This window comes from Bos indicus x Bos taurus, chromosome 15 (assembly GCF_003369695.1).
Source record: "Bos indicus x Bos taurus breed Angus x Brahman F1 hybrid chromosome 15, Bos_hybrid_MaternalHap_v2.0, whole genome shotgun sequence".
In the NCBI taxonomy this organism is placed as follows: Eukaryota; Metazoa; Chordata; class Mammalia; order Artiodactyla; family Bovidae; genus Bos; species Bos indicus x Bos taurus.
Window position 1 is genome coordinate 1,043,165 of NC_040090.1, and position 14,710 is coordinate 1,057,874.

The 14,710-nt window shown below is 45.6% G+C and overlaps 1 protein-coding gene across 1 annotated transcript; it reads left to right on the forward strand.

The window, feature by feature from the left end:
- The first annotated feature begins 3,427 nt into the window (after positions 1-3,427).
- LOC113905974 (olfactory receptor 10V1) lies at positions 3,428-4,357 on the forward strand. Its single transcript, XM_027564008.1, has one exon. It carries the CDS (start codon positions 3,428-3,430, stop codon positions 4,355-4,357), a length of 930 nt encoding a protein of 309 aa, XP_027419809.1.
- Positions 4,358-14,710: the final 10,353 nt, after the last annotated feature.

The window sequence follows — 14,710 nt, forward strand, 5'->3', positions numbered from 1 at the left end:
CAAATTTGTGCTAACAGGTGAAACATTAAGGTCAATCAGGCCATGCAGGTAAACCACGGTCCAGGTTAAAATCATGCCTCTCTAGTCCAGGAACACTGTAATCCAACATTTTTGGTCTCAGATCTTAGGTGCTCTTTTCCCAATAGACCATCTAGAGTTCTACCTATGGCTGAACTATAATCAAATAACAAAGCCACTTGGAAGTGCTGGAAGTGTTAGTCGCTCGGTGGGATCTGACTCTTCACAACCCCATGGGCTGCAGCCCTCCAGACTCCTCTGTCCATTGAAATCTCCAGGCAAGAATAGTGGAGTGGGTTGCCATTGCCTACTCCAGGGGATCTTCCCGACCCAGGGACCAAACCCAAGCCTCCTGCATTGCAGGCTGATGCTTGACCGCCCAAGCCACCACTTCAGAGACATGAAGCACAGGGGAAGGCAGTGTAGTACAGACGAAGATTAAGCACAGAAGTCTATGAACAGACTGGCAAGTGCTAGCTTTCCTACTGCTAACTTACGCGACTTCAAAGCACTTTTTAACCTTTTAATCCTATATGTCTTCATCTGTAGATTGGGGAGATAATAGTACACGCTTACTAAAGTGGTTTAATGCAGGTGTCCCCAAGCTCTGGGACCTGATGTCTGATGATGTGAAGTGGAGATGATGTAATAATAATAGAAATAAAGCGCACAATACATGTAATGTGCTTAAATCATCCCAAAACCATCTCCCCCAATGCCGGCCCATGGAAAAACTGTCTTCCAAGACACAGGTCCCTGGTGCCAGAAAGGTTGGGGGCCACTGGGATGGATGAAGTAAGCCAGCCCAAGCACGTGCTCAACACTCTCACTTTGTCTAGGACTTACCTTGTAATAAATGATCATTTGTCAGAAGACAGAACCCTTGTCCTCCAGGAACCTCGAATACAATTTGGAACAGAACATACAGATACAGTAAAGACTGTATATTAACCCTAAAATCATAACACTATGAGTGACAAAGAATTTTGGAGAAAGGAGAGAGATTTAAACTGGAGTGTTCCAGAAAGGCTTCGCAAAAGAAGAACATAACCTAGAATTTTAAAAGTGGGCAGAATCTGCATTAGGCAAAAGGGAGAAGTTTTCTTGCTAGAAAGAGAACAGAATCACATGAAGCGGAAAGATGAAAGATAGATAAGAGGCCGATGAGTACCACATGGTGCGGAGCAGGGATGACCGAGGGCCGTCCTCAGTGGGGTTAGCCGGGAAAGCCAGACCCAGGAGAGACTGAATAACCAGCAGAGGGGTGTGAAAGCTGTCGTTTAACAAACAGGAAGGCATTAAAAACTCTTAAGCAGGTGAATTATATGATCATGGAGAGCAAGATGAACTATAGAGAGAAAAGAAGAGAAATGGAAGATTACAAGGAAGGCCAATGGAAGATAACAGCGGATAGAACTGATGGGGCAGCGGGAAGGGACCAAGCAAAGGATAAGCGAAATCTTTTAACTGCTTAAGTGTTTGTTTCTTTTCGGCTGCCCTGGGCCTTCCCTGCTGCTCGCAGGCTTTCTCCGGTTGCTGTGAGCTGGGCTGCTCTTCGTTGCGGCGGCTTCTCTGCTGCAGCACACGAGCTCAGGGGGACGCAGGACCAGTTGTGGCCTGCAGCATGCGCAGTCTTCCCAGACCAGAGATCAAACCCACGTTCTCTGCATCGGCAGGTGTATTCTTAACCACTGGACGACCAGGGAAGTCCTTAATTTCTATTTTAGAGTTGATTAACAGTGTTGTGTTAGTTTCAGGTACAGCAAAAATGACTCAGTTATACATATCCATCTATTCCTTTTCAAATTCTTTTCCCATGTAGGTTGTTACAGAGCAGGGTTCCCTGTGCGATAGAGCAGGTACTTGCTGGCTATCGGTTTTAAATATAGCAGGGTGTACGTGTCAGTCCTGGGCTTCCCTGGTAGCTCAGCTGGTAAAGAATCTGCCTGCAATGCAGGAGACCCCAGTTCAATTCCTGGGTCCAGAGATCCCCTGGAGAAGGGATAGGCTACCCACTCCAGTATTCTTGGGCTTCCCTAGTGGCTCAGACTGTAAAGAAATCACCTGCAATGTGGGAGACCTGGTTCTATCCCAGGGTCAGGAAGATCCCCTGGAGGAGGGTATGGCAACCCACTCCAGTGTCCTTGCCTGGAGAATCTCATGGACAGAGGAGCATGGCGGACTGCAGTCCATGGGGTCACAAAGAGTCAGACACGACTGAGTGACTGAGCACAGCACATGTCAATCCCAAAGTTCCAGTCTACCCCTCCACCCCCTGGTGTGTTCTCTGTGAGTCTGTTTCTGTTTTGTAAATAAGCTCATTTGCATCATTTTTTAAGATTCTGCACATAAGTTATATCATATGATATTAGTCTTTAGAGATGAGAAATTCTGAAGGACAGTATCAGTGTTTAGGGACAAATAAATACTGATATTATTGGATAAAGGAGAGGAAGCAAAACAAATCATTAAAGTCTCCAGGTTTTAAACTAAATTACAGAGTTTGTTTTTTTAATTTTTTCTGGCGTATAGTTGCTGTACAGTGTTGTGTTAGCTTCGACCGTACGGAAGAGTACAGCAGCTATTCATATACATATATTGCCTCTTTTCTGGGTTTCCTTTCCATTCAGGCCCCACAGAGCATTAAGCAGAGTTCCCTGTGCTATGCTGGGTTCTCATTAGGTACCTGTTTTATGCACAGTATCGATCGTATATGCCTGTAACCTATGGAGCTTCTGATACAGCATCACAATGCCTGGTTTTCTTTAAACTTTGTCACGTATCTACTTATATGTTCCTAAAACTTTTTATTTCAAGTTTCCCATGATGAACTGATACCCAACTTTATCTGTTTTGTAAATTTGAACTTTAAATTGACTTTATCCATTCGTTTGTTCAGAAATACTTCTTGAGAAATATTCTCTGCCAGGTACTGTGCTGGAGACGGGAGTTAAAGTAAAGGTCGTCAGAACCCCCAGCACCCAGGAGTTTTCAGTCTTCAGGGCAGGAAGGAAAAGGGAGAAAGCTGAGAGAGGGCCAAACCATAAATTGTAATGTCACATGCTCCGCTGTAAAAGGAAAGCTGCCGAAGTACCTCTGTGCATGGAGAAGTTGGGAAAGCATCATGTTAAAAGAGACATCTAGAATGGGGGGAAGACATGGTCAGGGACTTTGGCGGGGACCTACTGACCAGCACAAGGAGCTCCGCGCAGTGATATGTGGACGCCTGGCGGGGAGGGGCGTTTGGGGGAGAACGGATACACGTTTATGTGTGTTGAGTCCCTTCACTGTTCACCTGAACTATCGGAATACTGTTAATCAGCTATACCCCAACAGAAAGCAAAAAGCTTAAAAGAGATCCCTAGAGACTCCTGTCATCTTCCCTTTTCGTAGGTCCAATGTGGTACCCATGGAAGAAATAAATAAAACCGCAAAGGTGCAATTCTTCTTTCGTCCATTCTCAGCCGACCCTAAGGTGCAGGCGCTGATTTTTGTGGCCTTCCTGGCGATGTACCTGACCAGCCTGGGTGGAAATGCCCTCATAGCCCTTATTGTTCAGATCAATCATTCCCTCCACACCCCCATGTACTTTTTCCTGGCTAACCTGGCAGCTCTGGAAATCCTCTATACATCTTGCCTCGCCCCCCTGGCCTTGGCAAACCTTCTTTCAATGGGCAGAACCCCCATTTCTATCACTGGATGTGGTACCCAGATGTTTTTCTTCGTCTTCCTGGGAGGGGCTGATTGCGTCCTGCTCGCGGTCATGGCTTACGACCGGTTGATGGCGATCCGTTACCCTTTAGGGTACACCCTCCTCATGAGCTGGCCCTTGTGTGTGGGGCTGATGGTGGGGTCCCTGAAACTAGGGTTCTTGCTGTCACTACCGCTGACAGTTTTAATCTTCCGCCTCCCGTTCTGCAACAATAGTGAAATCTACCACTTCTTCTGCGACATGCCTGCTGTCATGCGCCTGGCTTGCGCGGACACGCACGTTCACCAGTCCGCTCTGTACGCCATCAGCTTCACCGTCCTAAGCATTCCCCTCTCGATGATCTTCGTCTCCTACGTCTTCATCGTGGTGACCGTCTTACGGATCCGGTCCACGGAAGGGCGCCGCCGGGCCTGCTCCACGTGCTCCGCTCACCTCTCGGTGGTCCTCCTGCAGTGCGGCTGCACCAGCTTCATGTATTTGTCCCCCAGGTCCAGCTACTCTCCTGAGACGGGCCGGGTGGTGTCAGTGGTCTACACCTTCATCACTCCCATCTTAAACCCCTTAATCTATAGTATGAGGAACAAAGAATTGAAAAATGCCCTCAGGAGGGCATTACGCAGGCTCTAGGTCGGGTGGTTCTGTGACTTATTTAAATCAGGACACTTCTGAGAATGAAATGGGACGCTGTTAATAATTATGCCCGGATGGTCTGCAGGAGCCAAGAGTGTACTCAACAGAGACATGGTATTCTAGGAGCACTAGAGGCTGTGGATGCTACCAACTGAAATACAGCTTTATCACACAGGGCAGCACAGTGTCCTGGGCGTGGATGGAGGAGTAGCAACATTTATTTATTGGACATCCACTGGGTATGAGGTACTTTATGTGGGTTCTCTCACTTAGCCCATCATAAGTATCATTGTCTTCTTTACTTTAGAAGAGAAAACTAAAGTGGCTACCAGAATATATACCAGGATGAGAACACAAGTATTCAGAAATCTAGACTAAGCTGTCTTCACACAGTCATGCTCTCCTTGTTCTACTCTCGCTCTGCCAGTAGGAGTATGTGTTACCTTGTACAAGTCTCTCTAAGCCTCTAGACTTCAGTTTCCTTATATCTGAGAAGACAAAGCTGAACTAGAAGATTGCACCTGTTCCTTCAAAGGTCATCAGTTCAGTTCAGTTCCGTTGCTCAGTCGTGTCTGACTCTTTGTGACCTCATTAACCACAGCACGCCAGGCCTCCCTGTCCATCACCAACTCCCAGAGTTTACCCAAACTCATGTCCATTGAGTCGGTGATGCCATCCAGCCATCTCATCCTCTGTTGTCCCCTTCTCTTCCTGCCCACAACCCTTCCCAACATTAGGGTTTTTTCCAATGAGTCAACTCTTCGCATGAGGTGGCCAAAGTATTGTAGTTTCAGCTACAATATCAGTCCTTCCAATGAATACCCAGGACTGATCTCCTTTAGAATGGACTGGTTGGATCTCCTTGCAGTCCAAGGGACTCTCAAGAGTCTTCTCCAACACCACAGTTCAAAAGCATCAATTCTTCAACACTCAGCCTTCTTCACAGTCCAACTCTCATATCCATACGTGACCACAGGAAAAACCATAGCCTTGACTAGACGAACCTTTGTTGGCAAAGTAATGTCTCTGCTTTTGAATATGCTATCTAGGTTGGTCATAACTTTCCTTCCAAGGAGTAAGCGTCTTTTAATTTCATGGCTGCAGTCACCATCTGTAGTGATTTTGGAGCCCAGAAAAATAAAGTCTGACACTGTTTCCACTGTTTCCCCATCTATTTCCCATGAAGTGGTGGGACCGGATGCCATGATCTTCGTTTTCTGAATGTTGAGTTTTAAGCCAACTTTTTCACTCTTCTCCTTCACTTTCATCAAGAGGCTCTTTAGTTCTTCTTCACTTTCTGCCATAAGGGTGGTGTCATCTGCGTATCTGAGGTTATTGATATTTCCCTCGACAATCTTGATTCCAGCCTGTGCTTCCTCCAGCCCAGCGTTTCCCATGATGTACTCTGCATAGAAGTTAAATAAGCAGGGTGACAATATACAGCCTTGACATACTCCTTTTCCTATTTGGAACCAGTCTGTTGTTCCATGTCCAGTTCTAACTGTTGCTTCCTGACCTGTATACAGGTTTCTCAAGAGGCAGGTCAGGTGGTCTGTTTTTCCCATCTCTTCCAGAATTTTCCACAGTTAATTGTGATCCACATGGTTAAAGGCTTTGGCATAGTCAATAAAGCAGAAATAGATGTTTTTCTGGAACTTTCTTGCTTTTTTGATGATCCAGCAGATGTTGGCAATTTGATCTCTGGTTCCTCTGCCTTTTCTAAAACCAGCTTGAACATCAGGAAGTTCACAGTTCACATATTGCTGAAGCCTGGCTTGGAGAATTTCGAGCATTACTTTACTAGCATGCGAGATGAGTGCAATTGTGCGGTAGTTTGAGGATTCTTTGGCATTGCCTTTCTTTGGGATTAGGATGAAAACTGACCTTTTCCAGTCCTGTGGCCACTGCTGAGTTTTCCACATTTTCTGGCATATTGAGTGCAGCACTTACACAGCATCATCTTTCAGGATTTGAAATAGCTCAACTGGAATTCCATCACCTCCACTAGCTTTGTTCTTAATAATGCTTTCTAAGGCCCACTTGAGTTCACATTCCAGGATGTCTGGCTCTAGGTGAGTGATCACACCATTGTGATTATCTTGGTCAAGAAGCTCTTTTTTGTACAGTTCTTTTGTGTATTCTTGCCACCTCTTCTTAATATCTTCTGCTTCTGTTAGGTCCATACCATTTTTGTCCTTTATCAAGTCCATCTTTGCATGAAATGTTCCCTTGGTATCTCTAATTTTCTTGAAGAGATCTCTAGTCTTTCCCATTCTGTTGTTTTCCTCTATTTCTTTGCATTGATCACTGAGGAAGGCTTTTTTATCTCTGTGCTATTCTTTGGAACTCTGCATTCAGATGCTTATATCTTTCCTTTTCTCCTTTGCTTTTTGCTTCTCTTCTTTTCACAGCTATTTGTAAGGCTTCCTCAGGCAGCCATTTTGCTTTTTTGCATTTCTTTTCCATGGGGATGGTCTTAATCCCTGTCTCCTGTACAATGTCACGAACCTCCACCCATAGTTCATCAGGCACTCTGTCTATCAGATCTAGTCCCTTAAATCTATTTTTCACTTCCACTGTATAATCATAAGGGATTTGATTTAGGTCATACCTGAATGGTCTAGTGGTTTTCCTTACTTACTTCAATTTCAGTCTGAATTTGGCAATAAGGAGTTCATGGTCTGAGCCACAGTCAGCTCCTGGTCTTGTTTTTGCTAACTGTATAGAGCTTCTCCATCTTTGGCTGCAAAGAATATAATCAATCTGATTTTGGTGTTGACCATCTAGTGATGTCCATGTGTAGAGTCTTCTCTTGTGTTGTTGGAAGAGGGTGTTTGCTATGACCAGGGTGTTCTCTTGGCAAAACTCTATTAGCCTTTGCCCTGCTTCATTCTGTACTCCAAGGCCAGACTTGCCTGTTACTCCAGGTGTTTCTTGACTTCCTACTTTTGCGTTCCAGTCCAATATAATGAAAAGGACATCTGTTTTGGGGTGTTAGTTCTAAAAGGTCTTGTAGGTCTTCATAGAACCATTCAACTTCAGCCTCTTCAGCATTACTGGTTGGGACATAGACTTGGATTACTGTGATATTGAATGGTTTGCCTTGGAAATGAACAGAGATCATTCTGTCGTTTTTGAGATTGCATCCAAGTACTGCATTTTGGACTCTTTTGTTGACTATGATGGCTACTCCATTTCTTCTGAGGGATTCCTGCCCACAGTAGTAGATATAATGGTCATCTGAGTTAAATTCACCCATCCCGGTCCATTTCAGTTCGCTGATTCCTAGAATGTCGACATTGACCCTTGCCATCTCTTGTTTGACCACTTCCAATTTGCCCTGATTCATGGACCTGACATTCCAGGTTCCTATGCAATATTGCTCTTTACAGCATCGGACCTTGCTTCTATCACCAGTCATATCTACAGCTGGGTATTTTTTTTTTGCTTTGGCTCCATCCCTTCATTCTTTCTGGAGTTATTTCTCCACTGATCTCCAGTAGCATATTGGGCACCTACCGACCTGGGGAGTTCCTCTTTCAGTATCCTATCATTTTGCCTTTTCATATTGTTCATGGGGTTCTCAAGGCAAGGATACTGAAGTGGTTTGCCATTCCCTTCTCCAGTGGACCACATTCTGTCACATCTCTCCATCATGACCCATCTGTCTTGGGTGGCCCCACACAGCATGGCTTAGTTTCATTGAGTTAGACAAGGCTGTGGTCCATGTGATCAGATTGGCTAGTTTTCTGTGATTATGGTTTCAGTCTGTCTGCCCACCGATGCCCTCTCACAACACCTACCATCTTACTTGGGTTTTTCTTACCTTGGATGAGAGGTATATCTTCACGGCTGCTCCAGCAAAGTGCAGCTGCTGGTCCTCACCTTGGACGAGGGGTATCTCCTCACGGCCACCCCTCCTGACCTTGAACGTGGAGTAGCTCCTCTCGGCCCTCCCCATGCAGCCGCTGCTCCTTGGGCGTGGGGTTGCTCCTCTCGGCCACTGCCCCTGACCTCGGGTGTGGGGTAGCTCCTCACCAGGGTCTTTTCCAGTGAGTCAGCTCTTCGCATCAGGTGGCCAAAGTATTGGAGTTTCAGCCTCAGCATCAGTCCCTCCAATGAGCACCCAGGACTGATCTCCTTTAGGATGGAGTGGTTGGATCTCCTTGCCGCCCAGTGGACTGTCAAGAATTTCCTCCAACACCACAGTTCAAAAGCATCAATTCTTCCATGCTCAGCTTTCTTTATAGTCCAACTCTCACATCTATACATGACCACTGGAAAAACCATAGCCTTGACTAGACAGACCTTTGTTGGCAAAGTAATATCTCTGCTTGTTAATATGCCACCTAGGTTGGTCATAATTTTTCTTCCAGGGAGCAAGGTCTTGTAGGTCTTCACAGAACCGTTCTACTTCAGCTTCTTCAGCATTACTGGTTGGGGCATAGGCTTGGATTACTGTGATACTGAATGGTTTGCCTTGGAAATGAACAGAGATCATTGTGTCATTTTTGAGACTGCACCCAAGTACTGCATTTCAGACTCTTTTGTTGACCATGATGGCTACTCCACTTCTTCTAAGGGATTCTTGCCCACAGTAGTAGATACAATGGTCATCTGAGTTAAATTCACCCATTAATTTTTACTTTTACCTGTGAACTGTATTTTTATTAATTAATCTTGATCATTTTAGTCTCATAAATATGAATCAAATATAGTTTTCTTTGTTTCTTTCTTTTATTGGCTGTGCCACACGGGCATGTGGGATCTTATGTCCCTGACCAGGGATGGAAGCAGAGTCTTGACCACTGGATCACCAGGCAAGTCCCCAAGTACAGTTTTCATACGACTCTCAATGCTGCCTGACCATAATTTATTTTACTAACGTACATGCAAAACTCTTTATTTAACACGATACATTTTGCTTTTATTGGTTTTGGAGGGATCCAAACTCACAAAGTGATTTTCAGGATTTATCTCATTCATCAGAATTTTATGTCATGGCCAAAATTATAATTGTATGTCATTTCCTTCTCCAAGTCATTGACAAATATCTAGAATAGGCCAGGAGGAATTCAGTCTTCCTCTTTGGGAACTGTCGTCCAACGAGATAGAAAGCCGCTCAGTGAATACCTTCTGCGGTCCCATCTCCATGGGACCTGCCCCAGGGGGCCGCGCTGTCCTGTATCCATGCATCTAGGTGACCTCTGTCCTCCAGGGACACGGGACTCGCTGGTCCCTGGGACGTCCGCAAAGGTGCTCCTCCAGGGACACGTGACTCGCTGGTCACTGGGACGTCCGCAAAGGTGCTCCTCCAGGGACACAGGACTCGCTGGTCCCTGGGACGTCCGCAAAGGTGCCACAGCTGTCACCCTTCCCTTTGGAGCCTGTCTTCTCTCGCTGTCCTAAGACTGACCTGTGAAGAAGCCAGAGCTAGGGCGACACCCCACGGAGCACAAACTGGATGCCAAGCTGAGGCTCCCTGGAACAGCCCCAGTCAAACCACCGGATGTCTGAAGCCACATAAGTGACCCCATCAAGACCAGCAGAAGGACTGCCCAGCTGAGCTGGCCTAAATGCTACCCACAGAAGCCTGGGAAAATAAAATGACTGGTATTTTAAGTCTGGAGTGGTTCCTTTTGCCGCAAAGAAGTAACCAATTCACCATGCAATCCAGACTAAACCATCTTTTCAAGAAGGACATCATAGAAAGCATATCAAATCCTTTCATACAATCAAAATACACTAAAACACATATAAACCTAGCCATTTAGAAGCCTTATTTTCAAGTGACGCACATTTGGCATATTTGAGTAACTTCCTATGGACGCTTGGTCACCACTAGTTTGTTTGTTGGTTGGTTGGTTTTGAAGAGAACCACTACTTTATTTTTTTTTTTAATATTTATTTATTGGGCTGTGCCAGGTCTTAGTAGCAGCATACAGGATCTTTAGTTGGTAGGTGGGATCTCAGGTAAGTGGGCTGTCTAAATGGACTGCAAATTACAGATCAGAAATTGTCTCACCCCAGTCAAACACGTGGAGAATGTTCAAGTTTGTAATTTATAATTGGGCTTCCCTGGTGGCACAGTAGTAAAGAACCCTTCTGCCAATGCAGGAGACCTGGGCTCCATCCCTGGGCTGGGAAGATCCCCTGGAGAAGGGAATGGCAGCCCACTCCAGTGTTCTTGCCTAGAAAACTCCATGGACAGAGGAGCCTGGTGGGCTACAGTCCCTGGGCTCAGAAGAGTTGGACATGACTTAGCAACTAAACGACAACAATTTATAATTAACACACACACACACACACACACACAGGGTAATGGACCAGGTGCTCTCTGACTTTTGCAGCTGGTGTGCCACTTGTGCAGGATATGGCAGCTTGGTCTGTGCATAACCTAGTCCAACCACCCTCTGGTGAATCTTCACGTACCAGCTTTAGACTTCCCAGATTCTCTAGCCACTAGGATATTATTTACTTTCCACCAACTAAATGCAATCCCTTAAGATGTGAATTGAAGTCCAGTAACCTGGAGAAGGAAGTGTCCTGAGCGTGAGGCTTCCATTCTGCTGCTGGGAGTCAAGTACCTGAGTCGTGGTTCTGGGGTCAAACAGTCCATCTTTGGAGACTCCCTGCTCCCCCTGATGCTTTCAGTTAAACAACCTGGTTCCTCGGGATGACAGTTCCATGTTGTAGAGTCTCTCCTGGAGTCTGAGCCTAGAGCCCACCTCTCCACCCCTTTCAATGATTTTTCAGTGATTTACGGCTCACTACATTCCATCTTTTGGAAAAGGTGAAAGGTTGTTGTTGAATCACGCAAATACACCAGGATTCTTGGCCCCCGGAGGACAAGAATTCAATCCGGGGCCAGAGACGAGGCTTGATCGCTCAGAGCTTTTGTGTAATAAACTTTTATTAAAGTATAAAGGAGATAGAGAAAGCTTCTGACATAGGCATCAGAAGCGGGCAGAAAGAGTACCCGCTTACCAGTGTTAACAATGAAGTTATATACTCTCCAATGAATCCAAAGAATATCTGGAGGTTGTAAAGACCTCATCAGACCTACTCCCATAATTTACATTTTAAGATAACAGGATTAGCCAGAAGGTTTAATCCAAAGACTGTCCTTAGGCAGGATACATTATTGTTATATAATCCTAAGGAATGTGGAGAAAGAAAAAAAGTTTGTCCTTTCTTCCTCCTTGAGAATTCCAGACCCCTCTCTCCTTGGGGACCCCTAGACTCCCTATCAACCTGCCTAGGAAATGACTCTCTCAAAGGCAATGGCACCCCACTCCAGTACTCTTGCCTGGAAAATCCCATGGACGAAGGAGCCTGGTAGGCTTCAGTCCATGGGGTCGCTGGGAGTTGGGCACGACTGAGCGACTTCACCTTCACTTTTCACTTTCATGCATTGGAGAAGGAAATGGCAACCCACTCCACTGTTCTTGCCTGGAGAATCCCAGGGAGGGGGGAGCCTGGTGGGCTGCCGTCTATGGGGTCGCACAGAGTCGGACACGACTGAAGTGACTTAGCAGCAGCAGCACGTTCCATCTTTTCTGTTTAAAATATGGAAGATGGTTAAAAGCTAAATGCTACCCCACCATCCCTTCTCTTTTATGTACCATTTCTAAAAGGGTCATTTGTTTATTTTTGGTGGTTCTCGGTCTGTCTCTGTGAGTGGGCTTTCTCTAGTCGTGGCTGGGGGGCGACTCTCCAGCTGCAATGCTTGGGCCTCTCATTGCTGTGGTTCCTCCTGTTGCAGAGCCTGGGCCCGCGGGCGCGGGGGCTCAGTAGTCGCGGCTCCCGGCTTAGAGCGCAGGCTCGGTAGTTGTGGCGCCTGGGCTTAGTTGCTCTGCAGCGTGTGGGATCTTCCTAGACCAGGGATTGAGCCCGTGTCCACGGCGTGGGCAGGCAATTCTTTACCACTGAGCCACCAGGGAAGCCTGCCTTTTACGTACTTTTAAAGGACGCAAAATTTTATTCTGAGCTACTTAGCCCAGCAGCACATCAGCTAAAAAGGCTTCCTGGCCACCCTCTCACGCCAGAACATGTGATGGCGCTGTGCCTGAGCACCTTCTGTGCTGGAATATAACGACATCGCTGCATCTGTAACATGGTACTGCTCCTAGTTACCTTTCTAGGTACACTCTGACCGCTTGGGAGAAAGAAACTATTTCTATTAGCTTGGGATCCAGAGATTTCAAAAACATTAAATCAATTCAATCATCATTGATGCGCAGTCATTCTTTCAGGGCCAGCTCACCTCCACCACAAAGCCTTCCCTGACTCTTACTGTCTGTCCATCCTCAACTATGATAGCATCACTTTCAAGGGACAGTCTCACTTTGGACTCTGTTGTTAGGGAAGCATTTCTGGCCTCCCTAACAACTTGGGAGATAAAGTTGTGTTTTATCTCCCAAGTCAGACGCTGACCTCACTGATGCCAGAGACGATACCTAATATATCTTTGAATATCTCGTAAATTTACCAGAATGAACAATTGCACTCATCTCACACGTTAGCAAAGTAATGCTCAAAATTCCCTAAGCCAGGCTTCAACAGTATGTGAACCATGAACTTCCAGATGTTCTAGCTAGATTTAGAAAAGGCAGAGGAAACAGAGATCAAATTACCAACATCTGTTGGATCATAGAAAAAGCAAGAGAATTCCAGAAAAACATCTATTTCTGCTTTATTGACTATGCCAAAGACTTTGACTGTGTGGATCACAACAAAATGTGGAAAATTCTTCAAGAGATAGGAATACCAGACCACCTGATCTTCTTCCTGAGAAATCTGCATACAGATCAGGAAGCAACAGTTAGAACTGGACATGGAACAACAGATTGGTTCCAAATAGGAAAAGGAGTATGTCAAGGCTGTATATTGGCACCCTGCTTATTTAAGTTATATACAGAGTATATCATGCAAAATGCTGGGCTGGATGAAGCACAAGCTGGAATCAAGATTGCTAGGAGAAATATCAATAACCTCAGATATGCAGATGACACCACCCTTATGACAGAATGTGAAGAGGAACTAAAGAGCCTCTTGATGAAAGTGAAAGAGGAGAGTGAAAAAGCTGGCTTAAAACTCAGCATTCAAAAAGCTAAGATCATGGCATCCAGTCCCATCACTGCATGGCAAAAAGATGGGGAAACAATGGAAACAGTGTCAGACTTTATTTTCTTGGACTCCAAAATCACTGCAGATGGTGACTGCAGCCCTGAAATTAAAAGACACTTGCTCCTTGAAAGAAAAGCTATGAAAAACCTAGACAGCATATTAAAAAGCAGAGACATTACTTTGCCAACAAAGGTCCGTCTAGTCAATGCTATGGTTTTTCCAGTGGTCATGTATGGATGTGAGAGTTGGACGGTGAAGAAAGCTGAGTGCCAAAGAATTGATGCTTTTGAACTGTGGTGTTGGAGAAGACTCTTGAGAGTCCCTTCGACTGCAAGGAGATCCAACCAATCCATCCTAAAGGAAATTAGTCCTGAATATTCATTGGAAGGACTTATGCTGAAGCTGAAACTCCAATACTTTGGCCACCTGATGGGAAGAACTGACTCATTGGAAAAGACCCTCATGCTGGGAAAGATTGAAGGCTGGAGGAGAAGGGGATGAAGGAGGATGAGCTGGTTGGATGGCATCACCGACTTGATGGACATGTAGTTTGAGCAAACTCTGGGAGTTGGTGATGGACAGGGAGGCCTGGTGTGCTGCAGTCCATGGGATCGCAGAGTCAGACATGACTGAGCGACTGAACTTAACTGAATGCATGACACTCAAAAAAAAAAAAAAAAAAAATCATCTGGAGAAGTGCAGGTTAAATAACCTAAAGGAAGAAACTGAACACACCGGTCAAAGCGCAGAAATACTTCAAAGACTAACACAGGCTGTATGAAACACAGTCTGCCTTCACTGTCCACCCCCGCTCTTGATTAAACACATAGGGAGATGCACGGTGCTTAGGGCCTAACACCCAGCCCTTCCTCCGTGTCTGTCTTTCAGGGCTCCCAGCCTCTTTGTCATCCTTGTCTTCAGGGATCCCCAGGTGGGGGAAGCCCCCAGCTGTGCACAGAAACAGCCTTTCTTTATCCTTAATAGCCAGGTGCTTCTGGTTCACTGACAACTTTTCAATGAAGTCCGAGTCTCCTAGAAGTGACTTCCTAGCAACGTACGTCACCACCTTATGTACACAACTCCAGGCAATGTCATGTTATTCACACTTCATGGGATGCTTGGGGATATTATTACTTTTATTATTGAAAGAAAGAAAGAATGGAGGAGGGAAGGAAGAAAAGGAAGGAAGGAAGGGAGGGAGAATGGGAAGTGGGCAAGGGA

Excerpts from the sequence above, each read along its gene's own strand:
- LOC113905974 (XM_027564008.1), top strand. The coding sequence starts at position 3,428 with ATGGAAGAAATAAATAAAACCGCAAAGGTGCAATTCTTCTTTCGTCCA.